The sequence below is a fragment of the Manacus vitellinus genome, unplaced genomic scaffold, assembly GCF_001715985.3.
Source record: "Manacus vitellinus isolate BGI_N305 unplaced genomic scaffold, ASM171598v3 scaffold_8_pilon, whole genome shotgun sequence".
Taxonomy (NCBI): Eukaryota; Metazoa; Chordata; class Aves; order Passeriformes; family Pipridae; genus Manacus; species Manacus vitellinus.
This window is the reverse complement of record NW_021940864.1, coordinates 7963606-7987761: the sequence shown is the minus strand read 5'-3', so window position 1 is coordinate 7987761 and position 24156 is coordinate 7963606. Positions and strand designations below refer to the sequence as shown.

Sequence of the window (24156 nt, the reverse complement as noted above, 5' to 3'; positions counted from 1 at the left end):
TCTTGTAGGTTGTCCTATTAGGTGGTAGACAAGCAACACCTGAAAAGCTAAACTGATTCTCCCCTAAATTAAAAGGCTCAGTAATTAAAAATAAGTAGAAATCTTACTGTGTTTTGACAGAAAAACCTCACATAACATGCATGGAAGAACTAAGATGTGCCCAAGAGTGAGGCTAACAAAGAAACCTTCTTTTCAAAGAAACTAGTCATTTTGTCATTGTAGAACATTCAGAAAAAGATATGTACTTTAATAGCAGAAAATTTATGAAATTCTGATTAATAAAACTTGTGGGATTAATTTGAATCCACGGACAAAGAACATTCATAAGAAAAAATCTGACTTACAACATACATCTGAATTGTCTAACTAAATTATCTCAGTTAACAAAATTGTATGCAGAAACACAGTAAATGTGTGCACAATTTTGGTAACTGAGATAATTACTCATTTGTAGAAGAGACACTTAACTTCCTCATGCAGTCCCAGAAGCTGCACACAGCCTAGACTTTTCAATATATATGTTAATGGATTTGCAGTGGTGCCCTCAAAATTTAAAAGAAAAGGACTATATCAATTTACCTGCATGTACTCTTGATAGCACTGTTCCGTTTCCAAACAAGTTGCCCAATATATCTGTATATTAGGTTATTAGTGATATGGGGTCTTAACTTACTAAAAAAAGATGTTAAGAAGCACAGTCCCTTTCAAAAGGTGCCATACCCAGTCATCTCTTTCTTCCTACAGTTTATCTAAGCATCCTAATTTCACTTTTAAGTAACTGCTCCTAGTGGTCAGTTATACGAGGATTTTGGCAAGTAAGAACTCTCCCATCACCACTGGAAGAGAGGGTCAAATCCTGCAGTTCTTACTGAGGCAAAATCTCCATTGAATCTGACAGGAGTTTTGCTCAAGTAAGACTAAGGACAGCAGGATTTGGCTCACAGGATCATAGCATCTGCCAAAGCAGTTGCACAGAACAAGGTTTATTCTTAGTAAGTATAATCCAATAAGAATATGTCTGTAGGTGCGTGATAGACCTAATTTGCTCATCATCTCTCCACTGGTCTATGTTGTTCTTGGATTTTACCTTGATAGCTGTATACTTAAAGCTGTTCTAAATTACCATCAAATTATTTGCAAAAATCAGCCAGCTATCAAAGCTGAGTTTTAAGCACTGACAAAGCAAAATTGCATAGAACTATTTTTAAAGTTGTTGCTTAACACAAAGTACTCTCCATTGGATATTAATATTTAGAGAACATTACATTGATTTTATTTCAAATGTTTATCTAGTTCAGAAGTCCATGACATCTTTCTTGGTGGTTACAGTGCTCTACAGTAACAGCATATACAATACATGCACATAAAAATGTATTTTTGCATATACATTAACAGCAATAGAAGTGCATAACAGGTAACTAAGATTTAAGGAATTGCCTCTTTCAGTAACACACAGGAATCAGGTCCCAGGTGAGACAGCATCGTTTCTTGAAAATATTTTATGTTTACCTGTTATTCAATATCTTCAAAATGTAAATGATGAATTAAAACATTCAGCTCATACTTACAGTGAAGGATAGGGGTTCTCATATGCATTAAGGAAAAAGAGAGAGGGGGATGAATTCTCCTCTTCTGCATGCCATTATTTGCTCCAGTGTAGTTACAGTAACTTCAGTACAGATACTCAATATTTATACTTGTTTAATTGAGAAGTAACCTTTTCATTTGTCCTGATACAGTGAAGACTGAGTAAAAACAGGGAAAAGAAGGCACAGTGTGTGTTTTGGTTTTCTGCCAGAACTGGGGCAGACTAACAGTGGATAAGGAATGGAGGAAAGAAATCTTCGAGAATTCTGATGATTATTCTATTAGTTACCTATTGAAGGAGATTGTCTGCTGAGGTACATTTTGCTGTACTACATAAGATTAGAAATACTCTGGAGGTGAGGAACTCTATGTGGATAAAGTATGATTCGATAGCTGAGAAGCAGACTATCAAAAAGAGCAAGTATACATGAAAATTGCCTTCACAACAACTGATTAGAACACTCACCAGTCTCTCTTCTTTCCTGATTGCCCTACAGTTGTTGCATATGTTTGCAGAGAGATACACATTGACTTGGTCAGTCTTACCTTCTTTCAGCATGCCAACTTTTAGACACTTCATGAAGCGGCAGGCTTGGCAGGACTTGCGTCTGCGCTTTGTGATTTCACATTCATTCGTTGCTGGGCAGCTGTATTCTATGTTACCTGCAACAGAAAGTACAGGAAAAGAAGTGTTCAGAGGCACTGGCTAACCAACACAATGGACATACTAAGCACTCGTAAAATTGTTGTTGTGTTTCATTTTGGAATATATCAAGAGCAAACAGTGCTTCAGAAAGGAAACACCTTGCAAGTAAAAATGAACAGCTGAGTTAAAAGATGAGATTTTTTTCCTTTTTTTTTTTTTTAATAATCTAGACATATCTACATGAAAGAAATATACACAAAACCACAATTAATGTGGGTCTGTGTCTGACTCCATACATGGTCCCTAGCAAAATCCTTCACATAGGTTATTCCTTATGGTAGAAGGAAGAAATTTCGTCATTTATTTTCTGTACCAAGTCACATGCTTAGCTCCTAGTCTGAACACTCTTCATTTTCCTTTTTTGCCAACTTCATTAGCCTTTCTTTGTTTAGAATACATAAAGAGGACTGCCATGCTTTACTGCACAATCAACTGTAACAGGTACTACAGAGTTTCACCCTTCTACTTCCTCTACAGCAGGCACAGTCTATCAGGCAGGGTTCGCCAGCATTGCTACCACCACATCTAGCATTTTTACAGCTGCCAGGTCACATCTCTCCTCCAGGACATCGCCCCTTCCCTCTATACTTTAGACCAAGTTTTTGTACAGAGAAGCATCAGGAATAGGATCATTCTTGCCAAGCTGTCAGAATAACAAAAACTGGAAGAGATGCTTGCCTCTGTGTCTCCCTCTCCCAGCTCTCCTTAAGGCCTAAAACAAGCTAGATCCTTAAATGTGAGCCCTCCTGGGCAAAACAGTCTCTTCGTTTTTTTTCCCCTTGTGGTTACTGCTTAGTACATACTTCACCCCCAAAATAAGAAAATAAAAGCCTGTAAATGAATTAGTAAAATATATACGACTAATTTTCTTTATGTTTTTTTAACTCACATCTTTGAGTATATAAGTCCAAATGGGAGAACATCTGTTCTCTTTTGCCCGAGTACCACTGCACTTTTCACAAAACAGCTTAGTTCAGCTTACTCATCTGCCCAGCCATGCATCCTATTGCCCATGACTACATTCAGTATGACAGACCTTGCAGCAGTCAGAAGTTTCACCAGGAAACTGACTTTTCAATAAAGTATCTTCCCCATCAGGCTGTCACATCTTGCTTTAAAGGTATTTCTTTATTTTCTAACCCTTTCCCCCTGTGATTAAGTGCATTAGTATCTTAATGAAAATGCATTCTGTTTATTGCCCTCTTGGGAAGCAAGAGGTCATCACACCAAATGCATAAATTGTCATCAGAGACAGTCCGAGCATAATTGCAATTTTGCTGCTCCATGTTTGCTGCACTCAGGGTCCATCAAAGTCCCCTGAAACATGTGCAGGTTCTAATAATTAGCATAGAGTCTGCCTGGGACCACAGCATTGATGAAATATTTCAGAGTTAATCACACTTTGTAAACACTGATTTATATTGACTACCTTTCTCCAGACTGATGTCTCCTCATTAAATATCACATTAGTGGATTGCAGGATTGCACAAAGACTCAAATGCTCAGCAACTGCTAATTCAACAGGAAGTAATACTTAAACCACTTACATCTATTGAAAATTGGTTAAGTATTTATGATAAAGGAGTTCGGCATGATGCAATGTGTATTCTGCCACACAGCCAGCATACTTGGCAGAACCTTTTCAGGCCTTTGTAGGCTTTCTTCCTCCTGGACATTGCTGCATGAGTGGATTAGCAATGTTGGTGAGTAAAACAGATCTTGGTATGTCTGAATGCTAATAGATCTTGTTGACAAAACTCAAACCAGTTTAGTCCTCTTCCCCTTCCTTAGCTCCTATGAAGAAAGCATTCAAGAAACTAAAGGATACAGTGGCTAGGGAATTCAGCTTAACAGTTCCGGCAAAACTTTCTGGTCCACATTAGGAAAGTTTGAAAATAATACATAGAAACTTAAAAAACTTAGGGGTAAACTTAAAAAAAGATTCACATTATCCTCTCACTCCAGTGAAGTATTCTTAGTAAGGCACAACCACTACACAGGAAGACCTTCAAAGCCTTTCACAAATTGTATCTAATTAACTTCATCATATTATAGTAATACATGTATTACCATCTCTCCTTAAAAAAAAAAAAAAAAAAACAAACAGGGAATCAGAAATTCTTTGTGGAAGATCAAAGATATCTTTACACAAGGTCAGAAATGATCTTGATGAAAAGCAAGATCGAGATTACAACACAGAACTTCAAGCACTAACGCCCTGTACCAAGGCAGGCGGAGCACTCCCATGTAGCAGGAGCCCTTGTAAAAAGGCACAAAGGTACAGATGTTGACAACAAAAAGTAGCATTCAGAATGAGAAAAACATTGCTCATATGCTTAAGCAGACACTTCTAATCCGTACCCTGACATTTCACATTTGCACAAACAGTGCAACAGTCTAGCATGCAGCACATTATGCACAATGTAAATTATTTTTCCTGTAAATTCTTGCTACCTAAAGAATGCTAAAAGGAGCTATTATTCTAGTCACTTAAAATTCCAGTACTTTAGCTTAGAAGGGGAATCTCCTTTCAATTTAGGCTGCTTTGTTTTAATGAATTGTATTTTACAGCAGATGTTCAATCTTCTTTTTTGATGTTGGAAAATAAACTTTGAAGATGTTGCAAAGAATTTCTCCAATTATCTCATCAGTAGAGTTATAGTAGCGGCAGTAAAGATCCACGTCTCACCAATGGCCATAGCTGGTTCCCCTAAAGTGTTTCAGCATTTTAGAATATGGCTAGACCACAGCAAGAGGTCAAGGAACTAACATTTCTTCACCACTTCACATATAAATGCAGTGGATATGCATCTAGATATATATCATACTCAAAATGTGTTTTACCTACCACTCTTAGTATGAGTGGATATATTTTTGGCAAAAAACTGAATTTACCTCACATTTCAGGTCATTAGAGCTCTCATAATTTCTCATTTACTTCTATACATGAATTTCATAGGTACACTATATCCATCCAAGATACTCAGATCTGCATTTTATTTCAATAATGAAGATCCAGAAGGAAGCTCTACCATTTACTTGCTTACTTCAGGATGCTAGAGGCTGAAACTGAGCAGCTAGAAAAAGTTTGCCCAGTCTTGTCAGCAGCTGGAGAGGTAGCTGTGTTATACAGTGAACAAAATCAACATGGCAGCTCTGGGTCTTTAAACTGGGCTGACAACAACGATTGAGCAATTCATAATATCTCCTGGCTGGTTTTCAGAAAGAACTGGGCTCTGATTACTTATTTCAGACTCCTTTGTACAATTAGTTTGCTGGCAATATAATTTTCTCACTTACTCCTTAATAGAATCGTGCAGCTAGCTGGCTGATAGAATAACAGTGTATATGTAAAACTCCTGCCTGAAGTGCCAGGGGATAATTTGTATATTCCTTTCAGTAGCATAACGGACTTTTACAGTTTGGCAGTTAAAGGGCTGAGTAATGTAAATTAGTATGACGTTTGAAAATAAAACTATATGTCAAATTTTCACTCCCCAAAAACACTGCCCTGTGCTAGAATAATACAATAGGATTTATGCCAGCCTGAGTCCCTTTTCTCTCCTCATGCACTGAGGAATGCTTATTTAAAATTAGTTCCTTTTTCTACTCATTTTTTAAATTTTATTATCTCAGCCAAAAGATGAGAAAATACTTCTAACACTGTGCCAATCAAAAGCAACTGACTCACTAAAAACATAACACCGTTTGATCCTGAGAGAGCAGGAGAACTGCTAAAACTTATGCTGTATAACCAGCTCTCTGGTTTTAGATGCTTCAGACTGTCACATCTTTACAAACAGCTCAGGGATAAGTGGGCCAAGGTACCACTTTTTTTACCCCACAGATGAGGTTTGGATGTTACCAGAATGAGATGTGGAGACGCAGTACAATTTTAATGGTCCAGGGACTTAATTCTATGGCTTAACAAGACAGGCAACTGACTGGATTTAGCCAAGATTCTCAAAACCATTTTGGCCATTTCTTGCCCAGAACTGACAGGGACACTAAAGGTAACAAAAGAAGAGAAGAGAGAACCATGATGAAGAAGTCACTGAAAGCACAGGCCTCATGCCTTGCCTTAAGTTATTGTCATCAACCGTTACAACTTTAAAACCTCATAGATACCAAGAATGAGAAGCTGGTTCTAGAAACAGGCTGCCATCTGTGGGACAGGCTGAAACAGGGGTCTCTCTTCCAGCAACACTGACAAAAAAAGCCACAGACAGCAAGTCTTAGCAGAAACTTTATTTTCCTTTTCATACTGCAATATTCAACATTATAACACTAAAGATGTAAAAGGATTGCTAAAAGCTATTGCAATATGCTCAGAAAATCTTTGGACAAGTAGAAGATATGAGGAAGACTGAGATACAAGGTGAAAATGTGTTTGGAAAGAGTAGCCATGACCAACTTAAAAAAGGAGGAGGAACACCGAAGATATCAGTATTGAAACTTTTACTGCATGGGAATGTAGGTTCAGAAGAAAACAAAAAGGAGGAAGAAACCAAACCAAGCAACAATCCTTCAATGTAATAATTTCATGCTATAATCAGCTCACAAAACCTCATTGTAATGTCTCTTTATTTCTATTTAATAATGTTCCGTTTTCCTCCCAAACTTTCTCTTTGACCTCCTGTAACTTAATACCTTTTTTCCAAAAACCTGTATTTAAAAAACAAGTGTTCTCATTAATCTTCATAGAGACTACTGCATCACTGGATTTAAGTCCTTCCACAGTGAGGTTTACCCCAGCTACCACCTTCATGCTCTCTTTTTCTGGGTGACAGACCCAAAGAAACACATCTGCTTGTCTGCGGGCTTATATATATGAAAACTCTGAAAATGAAAAGTAGCCAGGATTACAGCCATGGGTCTTCCGGGATTTAATAAAAGAGAAGTCTTAGAAAGAGAGACACAAGAGAATCTAAGCCAACAGAGAGTGAATTACAGTATGTTAGGTCACACCTTGATACTTAATCCATCCAGAACAGAAAAGAATAGTTCCTGAGAAACTGTGAAGAAGGTGCTCTTGGAAATAAAGAGCACCATGCTAACTTATGAAAAAAAGGATAGAGAAAAAGTCCCAGACGGACTTAAAAATCTATTTGATGTTTATAGGTCTTAGTGAAGCTGAACTGAGGAAAGTAAAAGTATTTTTTCTCAGGTTACAGTTTCAGTTCTTCCAGACTCTGCTCCCTACTTTGCCGACAAAACTCAGCTGAATTTAAGTATGAGTAAATATTTTCACATGTAAAAGTACTCATTTATTGATAAGGTTTCAGAAATGGGGTCAGGTTGGAATGAGGTTGGATTTGAACCTAACTGAATCTAGTTTTTGCTGACAAATCCTCAGATCGGTTCAATTGATACTGTAGATAGGTCTATGAATTACAGATGATTAAGCTTAAAGTTGACTGTATTCACAATTTTTCACCCAGATGACTTCAGAAACAATACCGTACACAAAGAGTTACAGAACATTTAAAAATTTGGTTCCTAAATGTCTTTTTTCTCCTAACTATTTTTTAAGATGACAGGACCATGTATGGAGGATTATGCTTAATCTCTGTTGCTTATGTTGCCTTTTCTGTTACAATAAAAAACTTGGGAGGAGCATCTAGTTTTTAAATAACTCTACAGCACAATACAGTATTTGTCAGAGGGACACAGCCAGCTGAAAAGTACATTTTAAGTTAAATCACTATGTTGAGTTGCTTTGAAGAAATCGGTATACTGTGTTACTGAACTATAATATACTTAGAACTTGTAAAATATTTTTTTTATTTTCTTTTATTCATACAAAGCAATATGGTGATTTAAAGAAAAATTGTAAAGGTGATGCTGGTTGGTCTGACTGCAGGACATTTTTGCATCAGTCTCTAACTTTAGGTAAGAGTTTCAAGTATCATAAAAAAACCCCACTATAATTTTCAGTAACGGGCTGGTATTAGGGCATGCTGAACATATAAGGGCCTAACTAACTTTGATTCCAACTGGAGTCAACTTCTTTATTTTCAGTAGAAACAAAAGGCATTTAGGTCACCTTAAGAGAGAATCAACACTTTAAAGACACTGATGGAAGTGATCCCCTGCCACCTGGGTGACACTGAAGAGCTGTTCAAGTCAGAAAGTCTGAACCATATACATTTGGTCCCTACTTGTATTTTATCTGGATCAATTTTGATAAATTCTATCAAGGCAGCATGGAAGATTGTCATTGTTTGTTTATGAGCACACAGAACATCTTGGTCTGTAAAGCTGTAAACCAAATGACTTTCACAGCAGTAAAAAAAGGTCATTAAAAAAGTTATAGAAACATTAAAATAAATCACTTGCTAGCTGAGACTTCACCTGCCTCTAGTTTCAAACTAGGGCTTTGTAAGTGGGCTGCAGGCTTTCAGAGATGTTTATAACATATAGAGATCCACGCCTAACTATAATGGCATTGATACGTGCTACTGTAATACCAGCAGTACTTGTAAATCACATCTCTTTCTCAGTATTTCTGGTGGGTTCAAAATAGTCATGCACTAATCAGGATGCTTGTTCTTATTCCCAGAAAATCTCAATGCTTCGTACAATTTTCAAGGTTGTAAGGAAAGCAGAGATAGCAAAAAAGGACAGAACAATCTTTAAACTTCTCTCTAGTTCTCAGATTTCAGCATGTTTATATTTTATTGTCTCATCTTGCTTGGCTGCTGTAGCTATGCAATGACATTATGACAGGATTAAAAGACGTGTTGGAAGGAATTAAAAATACTCACTTGCTAGTTTGGTTGGCCCACAGGCACAGAGAAATCAGAGGAAAAGGGAAGATATCTATCACTGCTTGCTTAAAATATTCTTTGAAAGAAATGCTGATGCACAGACTTTCACTTGTATAAGGAAGGTGAATGATTTAATCAGGTAATGATGGATTCAGGTGACATTTAGTGTTAGGTTCCCTGGAGGGCTGCCATCTTTACACCAGAGCCAAGGTCCATAGGCTAGTGCACCAAGATGTAAGCCTCCACCCTACCCTCTATAAAACAACAATAATCTTAGCTACCAGCAAAGATGCTGAAAAGCCATAAAATCTTGCTTAATTTGCTTTCATTTCCTCAACAAAAATGTATTAGAGAAGTCAGCTTTCAGAGATGCAAAACACCCTTTGGAAGCCACTTTGGTCATGTGCAACTTCGAATCAAACTTTATGTTGCCTTATCTGAATGTACATAGCTAGTTCTAACTTTCCTGATTAAAACTTCCTGATTTAAAAAAAAAAAAGAAATTAGTGTTCGTACATTTCCAGATCAAATTGGCTCAGCAATGGGTCAACACTCTAAAGAGGGTTGACAGACCTGAACACTAGAGGGATTAAAAACAACTCTGAGTAACCAAAAAGGTGAAAAACGTACAAAGCACTTTGGGCAGGCTTTGAAGACAACAGTGACATCACTGCAGAACTGTAGAGCTGAAGGCTCTTAGCTGAGCAGCAAAAAATGAGAAAGCACGCTTGGTCTAGTTCACGTAATAGCCAAAAAGACAACAGTATCTCAAGGATAGAATATTTCTTGTTTGTGTTAGGAGGCATGGACAGGCAGCAACTCTCAGGGATGAAGCTCTTAAATGAAATGGTAAAGATATGATTACAGTGCTTCTTATGACCTATTGCTTTAATCACCCTGGGTATAAAAAGAAGATTGCTGCCTCAATACTGTTCATCCAACAGTTTTTCCTTAAAAAATAAACATATGAAAAAAAAACCCAAACAGACTCCAAAGGACTATTGATTGCAAAATATTTGAGCTTTTGTGAGGGAAATTCAAACACTATACAAGGAAATAATATGAGACTTTTGTGACAAGCCTTATGAAGAAGGCAACATATCAGTACATAGGCTTTACACACTGTCTCTTCATGCTACTTTAAAGAGTCCAAAGACAACAGTCCTGATGATTTGGAAAGAGGGAGGAAGAAAGCTTTCTAGATGTGGGTCATTATTTTAGAGAGAAAAATGCCTAAATAAAACAGCATAATAAACTGTCTTTGAATCTGTAAGTCCTATCATCCTTCTACTGAAAGCAAGAATATCATTTCAATCCACTTGCTGAAATGTTTAAGTTACAGGCACTGAGTAATTACATATTATTAATGCAAAATGTGTACTTACTAGCCTTTATGATAACTGAGCAAATAAAAATTATGAGAAATATATTTACACTAAACATTCACTACAAAATATCTAGTAAGTACAAGACCTCTGTGCTGAACACAAGACTTGGCACCCAGCTGACAACTGAAAATTCTTTTTTTCCTCTCTTCTTTTAATGAAAGCTTGGAGTTTTCAAGATAATACAGTGCACAGCAAAAACTGTGAAGAGACCCTAAAAATCAATGGACCTGTAACTATTTTTAGATGTTGCTATTTTCTGCTATTCCTGATGTTAAGCCAATTTTGGGGAGATTTGGCTGTGTGTGTATTTCTGTGAGACATTTGCAATCAGCCACCATGTAAATTATCCCAGAAGCAAACTGAGAGCTGCAGCTCAGTGAGTATTAGCCTGAGCAGAGAGAACATCCAGTTCTCCCATCCCTACCATGTCACAAATGGGGCAGAACATCACTGGATTCTACTGTGACCTAAGAAGACACTGATTTTGTATATTAAGCTCTTTTTTGGTGGGTTTTGTTCTGTTTATCTTTGGGTTTTTTTAGCCAGGCAGTTTCTTGTTTCTAATTTTTTATAATATTATTGATTGTTATCATAATTATGTATTCTTTGCCACAAATCCAAATGTATTTCTGTGCTATGTTAAAAATATCTATGTTCAAAAAAGACAGAATTACTCCTTCTAATTCAAAACAGTTCATTTAATTTCTTAATTTTTAACAAAATTAGCAGGGAATGCAAGTGGCAGGAAGAAGAAGAGGATAAATCATAATCCAGGAAGGGATGTTTTTTAGATTAAACTGCTGAATCTGAAGGGGAATGATAATCTCCATTACCCTTAAAAGCAGGTGTATACTCTACATTAGAGTGATACTTGCCTTGTGTAGGGGCTACCAGGTATCCTGTGATACACTTCACTTCTGCCTCATGTAAAAGATGCTGGTGGTGTACAGATACTGTGCTGGTTCCCTGAGCAGCTGCCTGTGGCCTTCACCTACCGATATTTCAAGAGACTCCTTTGAAATGGAAAGAATGGAAAGACTCCCACTGACTCAGTGGAAAGGACACTGGGCCTTTCGTGAACACAAGATGTGCTTCACAATCTCACTTTATCAGCTCAGCCTTCCTCCCACTGAAGTCAGAGCAGGTGTGCCCATGACGTCAACGGGAGCAGCACTTAGGATCAACAAGTCTGAGCTAACTTAGTAAACTGATGAATGATCAACAAGCAAGGTCTAGGAAGTCAGAAGTTCTTTTTCATTACATCTATAATTAAGTACCCATCACGGTTATGTTATTAGCATTTAAAGTAAGCAATTTTTTGAGCCGAGATATATTATTCTTACATATGCTGTTACAGTATTTTACTCTTCAGGTAGTCTGGTTTTCTATTTTGTATTTGTTTTTTTCTGTTTTCCTGTTTTCTTTTTTGCAGTTATGCAGCAATCAGAGAAAAAACAAGTAGAGAAAAAAAGTGATATGAATGAGGAAGTGAAATGGGGTACAGGGAAGAACAACCTCCAGAACACTGGGACTAAATTTTATCGATTAGATCAAAAAACCCTCAGGAGAATTACTCTTCAGCAAGTCTAAAGGTAGAATTTGCCCATTCAAAACATGAAGAATCACCTTTTTCTTAAATACTTTTTGTCATTTACCACAATTCATGGTTTTATTCACCAAAATAAGTAGCTTCCATTATTTTGGATGGCATCTGAAAATTCTCATCAGTTGTGCCAGGTTAGTCAGCATCATAAGTGAAGATGCTGCCATGACATTATGATGGTAACATACTTCCTATTCTTAGTTTCTTCATTACTGCTTTTCCATTCGATGCCTGGTTTTGCCTTACTGCATTATTTTTTTGTCTTCACAGCACTGTCACCTGCTGATGCAGCTACTGCTCTAACTGTACTGAGACATTTTGCACAGCTGCCAGTTCTAACTTGAGCTGCATGGCCAAGTCCAGGTTGCTAATCTGGAGAATGACGTCCCTGTCTTGTGCTTCCGTGCCCAGAAACTTGCTGTCTGTGGTGTGGTGTAAAATTGCTGCCAGAAGTCAACACTTCAATCAGTTAACGTTTCTGTGGCATTTTTTTTCATACTCACAATACGACTAAAATAATCATGCATCAATTCGGTCCTGTAGGACAGCTATTACACAGCAATTAAATACCATTTATAAAAACAGAGTTGCTGGGTTGAAATCGGTGCTTGAAGTTTAGCAACCACAAAATACAAATTGCTTCAGTGGAAACATTTTTTTGAGCTTTTCTGAAAATGTTCTTGAAGGTCAAGTGAAATCACCTACCTCATTTTTTTTTTTTTTTACTTTTTCCAAAACAGACATTTGAAATGAGCACACTGTTTCTACATGTGTGATCATTTTACATATGAACCCAGGCCACCACTATCAACCTTCACAGGCATCTTTGTTTACTGCTTGCAAACAGTGTAACATTCTGCTCCATCAGAACAACTAAAGCCTAATGTTTTTTTTTAGTGGTTACATGGCGGTGGTAAAATGGGTACTTCACGCTAGTAGAAAGCACAAATCCCTCCACCAGTAAAATGGATGAAAGAAGAACAAGATGGCCATTGCCTCAGCACTGGATAAATTAAAATAACATTCATTATTTTTCCTTATTAATTTTACACTAAATATGGAAGTACTGTATTTAAAAAATCTTGGCCAAATATTTGAAATTTTGGTTTATGTGAAATTATAAACTAAATCTCACTTTATGTTCATTTTTAAAAAGAAAAGTGTGTCAATAGATCGCACTGTCTTTTCCTGAGAATTCCAGGTGCTTGACATGTATGAAAATCAAGCTGGTTTTATTGAGGAGCTTAAATTTGGACTTAGCAACCTAATTTTAGTCTCTGAAGTCTGAATTTAATTTAATGTGACACTACTTTCCTGTACAGGCCAAGCTTGGCCTCATGTTCTTTAAATAAAGCACCTTCAATTTTACTTGAAAGGATGATATCTAAATCAAAGCAGAAGGTTATTTTGTCTCCATAGGTTCTGAAGCTAGTAGAAGCGGTCATGCAAATTATCCCATTCATACTAATTTATGCCAAAATATGTGGCATATTTGTAACAGGTATCAAGAACAGATTAGTACAAAGTACCGAGCAGAGACCAAAAGCTGCCAACGTACTCTCCTTAGAACGTGATCTTACAGTTATTTGTTAAATGTGCTGAAGGCCACTGTATATAATGGGTGAAAGACCAGTCATTAATACACTGATATGCACAAAGCATTTGTACCAATTTAAAATGCACCGGTGCTTTAACAAAAATAAACTGGATTTCTGTAACAATTTAAGTACGGTAGTGGTGTAACTAGGAGCAAAACACAAGCATGATCCCTGTGTGCCACCAGGTGTGTTCAAGAGGAGTACATAACAACCTTCAGCAAGCATTCTTCTTCCTTCACAACAAGCATTTATGGGAATCCATGAGAAACTCAAACAAAAACAAATCTGAACGTGTACTGCATAGCTCCAGTGATTTTCTATTTTTCAGAATCAAAATAAACATGGTAGGGGTCTTAACATGACAGACAGAACTCCTGAAGAAGCCCAAGGGGGCTTTTTCATGACCAATATCTGTAGGACCACACAGTATGAAGAATGAAAAGGTACAGTCTGAAGACCTAACAGGATTCAGTCTGAGACTGTACTTTTTCATTTTGAGCAAAAGAGAGAAAGTTTAAAGAATAACCCACCTTGAATTGTCCTCTTGAAGAAAGCCTTGCAGGCTTCGCAGGAAGCCACTCCATAGTGGTACCCCGACGCAATGTCACCACACACCAAACACAGTCTTTTGGGCATCGAGTTCAGCATATATTCACACTTGGTCTGTGAATCTTCAGCGATGGTACTGGAGCAGTCATCATACCGTTTCCTGACCGGCCCGTTGCCCCCAAGCCCCGTGGCTGAAGGGTAGAGGGGAGGTGAGTCCAGCCCGTTCTGATGTCCATTCATGGTGGAACTGTAGCTCCCGCTGGCGTCGGAGGAGCCACCGGGGCTGTGGTGGTTGATGCTGTCCGTCAGAGAGGCAGGGCTCGACGGTTCCGTCTTGATGTACGACGAACAGCTAGAATCAATGTGTCGATCTTTGCTTGACATTCTGCAGAGAAGCCTGTAGTGGGGAGAGAGAGAAAGAAGAATCTGTGTATTAAAGACAGTGCTCTTTAAGGCTGCTCTGGAAGGGTTAGGGACTGCACATCATTCATTCATTAGTCAATACTTCTTGTTCTACATGAAGGTAATCAGCATAAGGGCATGACAGAGCTTTGTCAAAGCTCCAGACAGGCAGTAAACAAAAACTTTAAAGAGACCAAATCCATCTGTTGTCCCCTCCACCTGCCCTCTAGGCTACATGTCAACTTCACATCAACTCTAAATTCTGAACTTGTCATCCAGCAAGTCAAAAAATCTTAAAAATCCTATTAAGATGACTTGGCTATTAAATGTCTTCATTTTTCAATCTATACTTTCTTTCTGTAAATTCCATCATTATCAGAAACAAATACTTCCAAGTTTGATCACATAGATGTTCTGCTCTGTAATTAATATTTGTCAAGGCACTTGACTAAAACACGTATCCATCATCTATTGATCTGATCCCAGAATTGAAGAGCAAGTCTCTTGCAATCTTCTTTTTCCTTTATTAATATTGCTTTATTATAGATACAGCTAAATAGCTGTATCTAGTAACGGAGTAGCACATCAACGAGGAACTCTAACAAATAATTAAGGTTGGACTCCATTTTCACAAAATCTAAGTGAAATGATTCATCAGCTCTGGCTGCAATTACTTTCTAGCCATTATCCTCAGACTAACCAGTAATAACTATGCCACTACCCCATATATCTGCAGCTCTATAGGATCTGACATTTTATGTGTTCCATTTTTGGATTAAAAAAATATATTAGAGGAAATTCTACACAAAATTTTGTCTTTCAGAAGGTGAGATTCTGTCTTCTCAGTTCTCACATTTTCAGAATTAAGTATCTGAAATAAAACCATACAACATCTGATCCAACAAAATGCTTTCTGCAGGGGGAATAAGGGGAGAAATCTTTGTCTATTTCCAAACCCAAGTGCTTTATTATTTTTAAACACACCTTAAGTTAGGTTGAACAAAGGACAAAAATAATAATTAGAAAGCTCAGAATCAGATATTATCTCCATTTTCTACAGCTGTGATTATGAAACCCCAGTAGCAAATAGCCTATCCAGCATTTTCCTGACAGCACTCTCAGAAGCTGCCAAAGTACAGATGACAGTTATGAGCATTTCTCTAGAAACATTAACTGCAAAAAAGCAATTATCCCATAAGGCCACCCACATGGAGCTATGGATTCATGTTTTCAAAGCAAACATATCAGTCCAGACAATTAGACTGACTTTAACTTTCTAAGTTAATTTTTGAGATCTTGTCTTCACTTTTCCACCTCTTTGTGTTTAAAAATAAAAAATTTAAATATATTTCTACTTCAATATTTGGAATCAAATTCATCAGTGGAAGACAGATATAAATCCAGAGAGCTGGCTTCCTTTCCAATGAGGGTAACTGAGATCAAAGCCTTCATTAAAGATATCTGCTTAGGATGAGATTCACCCTAAAATCAGTGCCCATGGATCCTAGTCAAGACCTCTAAATTATCATTTGTACTGTAAAATTCTATTGAAAACAAACAATGTGTGAATTTGGAAAACAGCCAGATTGATGTACAGAAATGTCAACCTCTAAACTTAAAATCAGTGCTTATTTGGGGAGGTGGAAGGAGCAAGCTCTCTGGTGTCAGCAAATAAACCAAGGAAATGGGAAGGTTAAAGCCGTGAAAATATCTTATTACATTGGACCACCTGCTTGTGTTGTCCTTTCCTCAAGAACTGGAGGGGGGGAAATCCCCTTGCCAGCCTGCAGTAGCGTGTGCCTTTTCTTCTGCATCTGCTGCCTTGTAGCCGTCACTGTTAATGAGTGCTGTAATTAATAGATAGCTCTCTCTTGTCTTTCTACTTGCACTCTGGGCTAAGCACTTTTCTCAAGTCAACGTTTGAAAGAAAGGGGGTCGGCACTGACTTACAGCAGCTCTGCGAATTCCTCTTAATTTAGAGCACTTACACCACCACTCCACTTATTACCTTATAATTACTGGACCGCTCTCACATACATTACGATCTTAGACTGGAGTTAGGAGTTATTAGGGTACTAAAACACGGTGTCTCTCTGTCTCTCCTCTTTCTTTGGCACTGAATTTTATACAGCTACGATTAAAATTATCAATTAACTTTCACATTTTACTAATTTTTTATGTTATTTTTCTACACATTAACACTAAGATGCTTTTATTGACTAAACAGGTACTTGGTTCTCTTTTCCCCTCCCTTCTGCTGAGACTTCACACATAAAGTCTCAAAATACAGCACTAGGAGTCACTGCCTACAGTCTGTCATAACCGGCACGTTCTTGTGGAAGATCCCACTGCTGGTTTTTTTATCTAATTTGTGCAATAATGAGCTCGAATGTCACCCTTCCCCTTCCAGAAAAACACATTTGCAACTAATTAGCTGGTCAAAGGCACGTTGTTTTAGCCAGTACAAAAGTGGATATCTCCCACTCCGAGCAGTCAGAACCAAAATACAATCTCAGTTCTCCAAGCATTAAAATCTGATCACCAGCACTGCCTATGCTAAAGCCAGTCTGCTGATGCTTCTGAAGTAGCAGTTTCTGGTACTAACCAAGACAGAGCTGCTTTTGGCTCCAGCTTTAACAGTGCAGACTGGATTTGGTGCACGTTGGCAAAGCACAAATGCAGTTAAAACATTAACCATTCCAAGGAAAAGTGAAAACAACAGCACCTGACTCTGAGAACAAAAACTTTCTCAGTCCCCGGAAGGTGAAAACAGAGACAAGGCTGGGTACTGGCTGTGGGTGGGCAACAGACACCTACGGCTTTCACTCCTTCCTTACTGAACAAAAGTAATTCAAGAACCATCTAATACGGATGGCAGGTGTGGCCACCATCAAATTATCATGCTGAACATTTGGAATAATGCCTAAGCTAGATCTCTGTAAAATCCCTCCCTCAGTTCCCTCCTAATTACTACTTAGCTCGTTAGACTGAAGAATTCCTAGACACCATTGCATTATAGTCTAAAACTACAGTTGGAGCTTAATTCTCTCTTCCTCTCTGTGTCTGAAATTCTACAGCTCTATTATTCAAGCCTGAAATATTCACAACTATCTATAAATTCAATTGTCAGCCGGTGGGTTTTATTCTAGACCTCACTTCAATCTAAAATTAGAGGCACTAAAATTCACATTAACTCTAAGAGGAATGTAGTGAATAAGACTTTATTTCAAAAGAACACCTTTTTGTCAGAAAGAGCTATTTTCAAGATGATGGCTTTATCTGCATTCAAAGAGAATAAGCCCAATTCCACATTGTGCTGTTAATGCAAAATTTTTAGGTCACATTGGATTAATAAAAATCTAAATTTAGTTAAGGTTTATGAATAGAAATAACATGTGTCATATAAAAACGTACAGTATTTATTTTAAAGCCTTGGTGGGGTTGTTTTTTTTTTTTTACTAGATTTTAAGCCAAATAGGTGGCAGCACCATTTGTGGTGGGCTGTCCCAGTTCTCACAAATGGGAGATCTCAGGCAAATTTTCCTTTCAGTAACTTTAGGGAAAGTAACTAATCGGTTCTAGAAGCATTTCCATGCCCATGCGCAAGAGAAAATACATAGGGTGCTGCAAGCCTTGGGTAATATGCAATATACAGCACAAATCTTAACATCCCTTCTAAATTTACTTCATAACATCTTCATTTAAGTAAGACCTGAAGCCAGGAAGTGCTGGCAGTAAGATACAATGACACACTCCCATTTTAAAACAGTCTTAAACAATAGCGAATAAATTGTAATGCTATGTGCTTATGAAAGACTGAATATATTAAGAATTTATTAATGCAATCACATTCATATTTCCATCTACCTGCCACATTACTAATGATATTGACAGTGCTGACACTGGCTAAATCAGTATCAATAGACAAGTGGAGTGCAAAAATTAACTGCATCTGATTACAGTATATAGCCTTAAAAAAGAAAAGCTCATTCAAGCCACCGGGACCTCTTTATATTCCATCCATACATATAATTGGTTCACAAAGTTACTTTTCCCTCGTCTTATTACCAATACCCAAAGGAGGTCAAAACAACATGCCAATACTTCATAATCCATGAACACATTTCATGCTCCCTTTTCAAACAGGAAAAGCTCTGCTTACAGCATCATTCATTACTTCAGAGCTGTGTTGGTGGTATCAGTGACAGTAGTGATTAGTCACAATAATTAAAGTGCCCACCTTTACTACAGATCAACAAAAGTCCAGTTTTACCTGCACACGAAGTTTTTTTCTTTTCTTGAGGAGAGAATTGCCCTATTTCCATAAATATCAGAATGGATTGTTAGCTGTTGACATTTGTATTGACAGTTACTATGTGGGAGCATCAGCAAGGCAGGTGTTATTATGCACACCTAGGTACTTTTCATGCTAACAGTACAACCCATTTGATTTTCCTCCCATAGATTCCTCTCACATGGATGTCAACCAAAAAGGTCTTACTATCCTCATACTTAGCTATGAATGTCAACACATTAAAGATTTTCTTGGTCTAGGTGACACAGTAAGTCAGAAGCAGAGTCAGGAATGGAAGCCAGATCCTAGCTTTGACCATAAATACATCTCCTTTTAAATACCGTCTTACTTTCAGTATCATTTCACAGGTCTATACTAAAATCAGTAGACAACAAACAGTGCAGCATGTTCCAGTGAACGTGCTCAGCCTCTCTGAATGTAAAAGAGAAAAAACGTTTGCAGGCAAAGAAAAGAAAATGTTGCTTCTCGCACCGACGCCCACGACAACACCTCAAGACATTCACCGGGTCCTGTTAAAGAGCTGAGTAACAATTTCAGCCGAGCTGCTTTACATTGAGCATTTTTTTCTGCTCCAGCTAATTGCACTCTAGTAAAGTGGCAAAATGTGAATCACTTAGTAGGAAAATGGGCACCAGCTGCTATTGTCAGAGAATGGAGACACCAAAGAAAAGGAAAGTGACTGAATGAAGTGTCATGTCAAAAATCAACGGTGCAACGTGTGATTTGAGAAAACATGACTACTTTACAGAGACAGGGTGTCATTATGGCATCACAGTAATACGATGCTTTGACAACTGCTGGGTCTAACATATCATCATTGCATTAAGGTGCACTGGCTTAGTTGGAGGAAGGAAAAGAAAGGATTTCTTCTTTTAATAAGAAATATCGTAAGGCCTGCTTGGTTAACATGGTGGATGAGATCATTAATTGCAAAGTATTCCTAATCTTGTCCCATGCATGCACAAACAAAACTGTTATTAGACGTGAGGTCTTTATTAATAAACACACATATACAACCACGTAGTAAAGAGTACCCTATGCAAAACAGAACAGCTGTGGTGGGGGATTTTTTGTTGCTGCTGCTGGTTTTTTTTTAAGAAACGTTGAACGTTTCATTGCTTTTCTTCTTTCTTTTACGTTTTCTTGAAACCTTCACCACTTCACCTTAGTAAGGGAAAGCAAAGCAAGCCAATGCCTTCTTCCAGAGCAGCTGTCACTAGCAGCCGGAATAGAAGAAGCAATGCTTGAAGCCATCATGTTGTTACCAGCAGTGGCCTGAGTTAGACTGCTGACAGAGGATCCAGCTTCCCAAACAGTTATTATTGCCTGATATGCAATCTACCAAGCCCTGCTAAAGCAATTCCTACACACAAGACACTAGAAGACTAGTGTGGTCATTTTTAGTTTAACAAAACAAAACCCAAACAAGCCATTATCTCAGGCCCTTCACATTTGCACCTCATCTGAGAGGGCACTTTGTTTCTTATGCTGCTTTTAAAAAAGCAAAATATTCAAGTGGCTGACTTGCAACTACTACAGACCCCAAAAAACCGGGGGATTTATTTTAACCTCCTCTCCCACCATAAATAAATATTCATTTTTGCTCCACTTTCTATTTCAAGTACATTCCCCATGCTTACTGGCTGATAAACTTTGTTAACAAGAAGGAAATGATCCTGAGGTATCCCAACGTGTTGCAAATTCTCACTGTTGACAGCTTCTATGTTTAAGGATTACATCTGATGCAAGAATGCATACTACTGTCATTTATCTTTAGCTCATTTCCTTGGACCTATTTCAACTGAGGGTGAGCATCTCTTGTTTATAGCTCTAAATACTGTAAGTGAGCAACTGGCAAATCAATAAAACTGTTAAATGCATAATAATACTGTGTAATTACTTACACGATGTTTTGCATAATTAACTGTCTGAGGTGTTCCTTGATATAATGGATACTCAGAGTATGGAATAACCTATAAGCCTATAAAGCACACCCTGTTTATACGAACAGAAATTATGTTTAAAACTCTCATTCTAATAATCCAAATCGGGCTTTGGCACTATATGACAGAAAGCCTTCCTTTCCTGCCAAGTCTAAATCAATTCTTATGGCATTACTTCATAACTAACGTGATATTTCACTGATGATGACTATTACCCTGATTACTTGGAAGTAATGTAGTAATAGCAAAAATACACTTAGATTAAACAAACTACTGCTATTTAATCAATATTATTGAGACAAACTAAGTGTTTTAATAAGTCTGTATAGATGCACTAATGCTGGTTTAATTAAATGTATCCTTAGACATGCACAGGCTCTGCAGCATACAGATTCTATGGTTTGACAGATTGTAACATTACTCTTCTGAATTTAAAAGCTGAAGCACTTACAGGCAATGGAATTTACATCTTTTTAAACGGAAAAAATATTACTCTTTACATCAGGTGCTCTTTTGGGAACAAAAAGTAAGCAACGAAGAATACTCAAAGACTTTTGAGCCAAAACACCAGACATCTGAAAAGATGCCAGCCCTCAGTGACATGAGGTTTCCAATGTACCCAATACATATTACTGCAACACGGTGACAAACCCAAATAAAACTGACTAAAAGGTAAAAAGTAAAAGCAGATATAAAAATTGCAAAGCTGACTTTCATTTTTGCATGTGTTTTATGCAAAAAATACCCTATTAGCTGTTATGCACTACTACTAGGCAGGCCATCACCACAGAACGTCTCCTGCAGAAAAGATTTGCCTACTTGTATGAAATTCATGTATTTCAAGTAGGAAAAGACACCTTTTTGGTATGGTCTGATGATTTAGTTTTCAAATATATTAAAAAAAAAAAAGGCAAATACTGAAGAGAAAGTAACACAAAAAGTAGATGGCACCTAGAATCAAAATCATTCCGGAATTCCGAAAGTTATACATAGAAGAAATGTATGATTTTGTAGTTTGTGTATATATATTATGGTCCTGACACAACTTAAACCTCACGAAATACTTCATATACCTACTTAGTTTTTACGTTTCTCTTTTCCTCCTTTGCCTCTAACCTTTATACACACTTAGAACATGGCTATTGTTTGAAGCTACAATAAACCACTGTAATACCTTTGACTTACATTCTCTCATTTACTGACTTCTAGGCTAACGTTATATATTTTCTGTTGCTACAGTACTTAACATCCTTGAAAAAAGCCAGCTCTGAAGCAAGAGAAGAGTTGAGAGCTGCACCAACTCACATCAAGAGACTTCCCATGCCCAAACAGTTTCAATTAAAAAGCTACTAGAATTATGGCCAAACCTCATCATATGTAAATCAGTATACTGATCAGGAAGAGTAAGATTTTATTCCTCTGCTTCAAACTGCAGAATAGTAATTCATGTCATATGTTGTAAGACAGCAAAAACTCCGGTTAAGAAGGTGTTTTTCTGTTATGGAATATTATTCTACTTGTGGTTATATTCCGGTGGTATCAGGTGGAGTCCACCTGATGTCTCTAGGCCCCAGAGGGCATGGTAAAGTGTGAAGGAGTCATCTATTAATTGTGAGGATTCTTTTTATTAAGGGAAATCAGCTGAAATAGCAAAAGAAAATGAAATGCTACATTCAGCTACCTCAAGGGAGAAAAATAAAAAACTACAAAAACAAGTAAAGATTCATTCAAGAACATAACAGGCTTTCTAAAGAGGGATTATTTTGAAATGATTACTGCATCAAAAGCAGTTACTTGCACCAGTCAGAAAGCCAGTACTACACATCAGAGAGACATAGCTGTCATTCATCACTTTCCAAAAGGAAAAAGAGGACAAAAAAATGCTTTCTGTCTCAAGAGAGAGTCAAAGTTTGCATCATCAGATTTTTCACAATTTTGGGCAGCAATTTCCTTCCATGGCTGAAAGGCAGAGTGTAGGTGTGTGCACACCATGTACCTGTCTCCCCACCCAGCTCCCTCACCGATTTTCTGCAGATTTATAACAGAAGAATTATAATTTGCACGCCAAGCTCTGTTAAATTGGAGAAGCGATTAGAGAGAACACACCAGAAATAGTATCAGAGAGTGAGCGTCTTAAAAGACTCAGGACTAAAACTTATAAAGCAAGTGATCCTTCTCCCACCCCCTCACTCAGCTGGCTTCCAGTGTGTCCTGCCCGTCCTCCCAGACACACGCCACCAGCTTTAAATCCCCCCTGCACATCCATGTGCACGCACACACACAACCAAGAAGCTACTTGGTGAGTTGGAAAATGACGTTTTCCTGCAATCAGTGTTTAAGTGAATGTTTGTCCCAGTGTGTTACACCATGCTGTCAGCAAGCAGCAGGGAGTCGTTGAGTTGTTACTACATTTGATTTGACTGCCAGTAGGAAGCTTTATTTCTACCAACTGTTAGTTGCCAGCTCTAAGGATCTTCTCTTACTTTGAGAGGGTTTTATTTTTATAGTTTTTTTTTTAGGTACAGGCCATTATTTTTCTCTTCCACTCTGAGGAATTTTAGTGTATGTGTACGGCAGAAGCATCTCCACATCTCCACACATCACAGCAGTCTCTTCACTTACACTTGCTGGCCTAAACACAAAAAGTAATTGTATTAAGACAACCATAAGTTAATCCTGACACACATCAGAAAAGTGATTTTTATATCAGGAAAGCTCAATGAGAGGAGCCAATGAGATGAAACTAAAATAGGATAATTTTATTCTGATCTTTTCCAAAAAAATAGGGGATTAGACTCTAACAAATAGGTATGAAGAGATAACCTGGGTGGATTTTCCTTTCAAGGAGGGGGTTTGCTCTCCAGATCTTTATATGTTTCCCAGAGTTTTCAGTAGGGCTTTTTGTTTGCCTGTTTATTATTCATGTATATCCTGAAAGGTTTCTCCTCTGTCAAACAAGAACCTATAACTTTAACAGTTGTTTACAATGCTTCCTCTTCCTACACAATAATGATGATTTTGATAATTAGGATCTAATTATAATGGATCTGACAACAACTTCCAACAACGAAAAGCATCTTTAGAAAAATGAAAGCATATGCGTGAATAGTGCAGGGAGGTGGGGTGGGGGAGAGAAATACATCCCTATGAGACAGCCTGAGAACTCAGGCTGAATGGAAAAGTAATTAACACTAAAGAGCTAAAACTGTAATTAAAGAAAATTTCATTAAAGGGAGGCAGGTGATTCCACTTTCCTAAATATGACAAGGTGCTGTATAAAAATAAAATAGCAGCC

The 24156-nt window shown here is 37.6% G+C and overlaps 1 protein-coding gene across 8 annotated transcripts in view; it reads right to left on the bottom strand.

Moving 5' to 3' along the window:
- ESRRG (estrogen related receptor gamma) overlaps nt 1-24156 on the bottom strand; it is a 366229-nt gene that overhangs the window by 109440 nt on the left and 232633 nt on the right. For all 8 annotated transcript variants that reach the window (XM_018085061.3, XM_018085063.3, XM_025896385.2 and 5 more), the window contains 2 exons: nt 14183-14598; nt 2134-2250 (listed from right to left, as the gene is read on the bottom strand). In XM_018085061.3, the coding sequence (XP_017940550.1) occupies nt 2134-2250; nt 14183-14598 (533 nt within the window). The remainder of the gene's footprint in view (nt 1-2133; nt 2251-14182; nt 14599-24156) is intronic.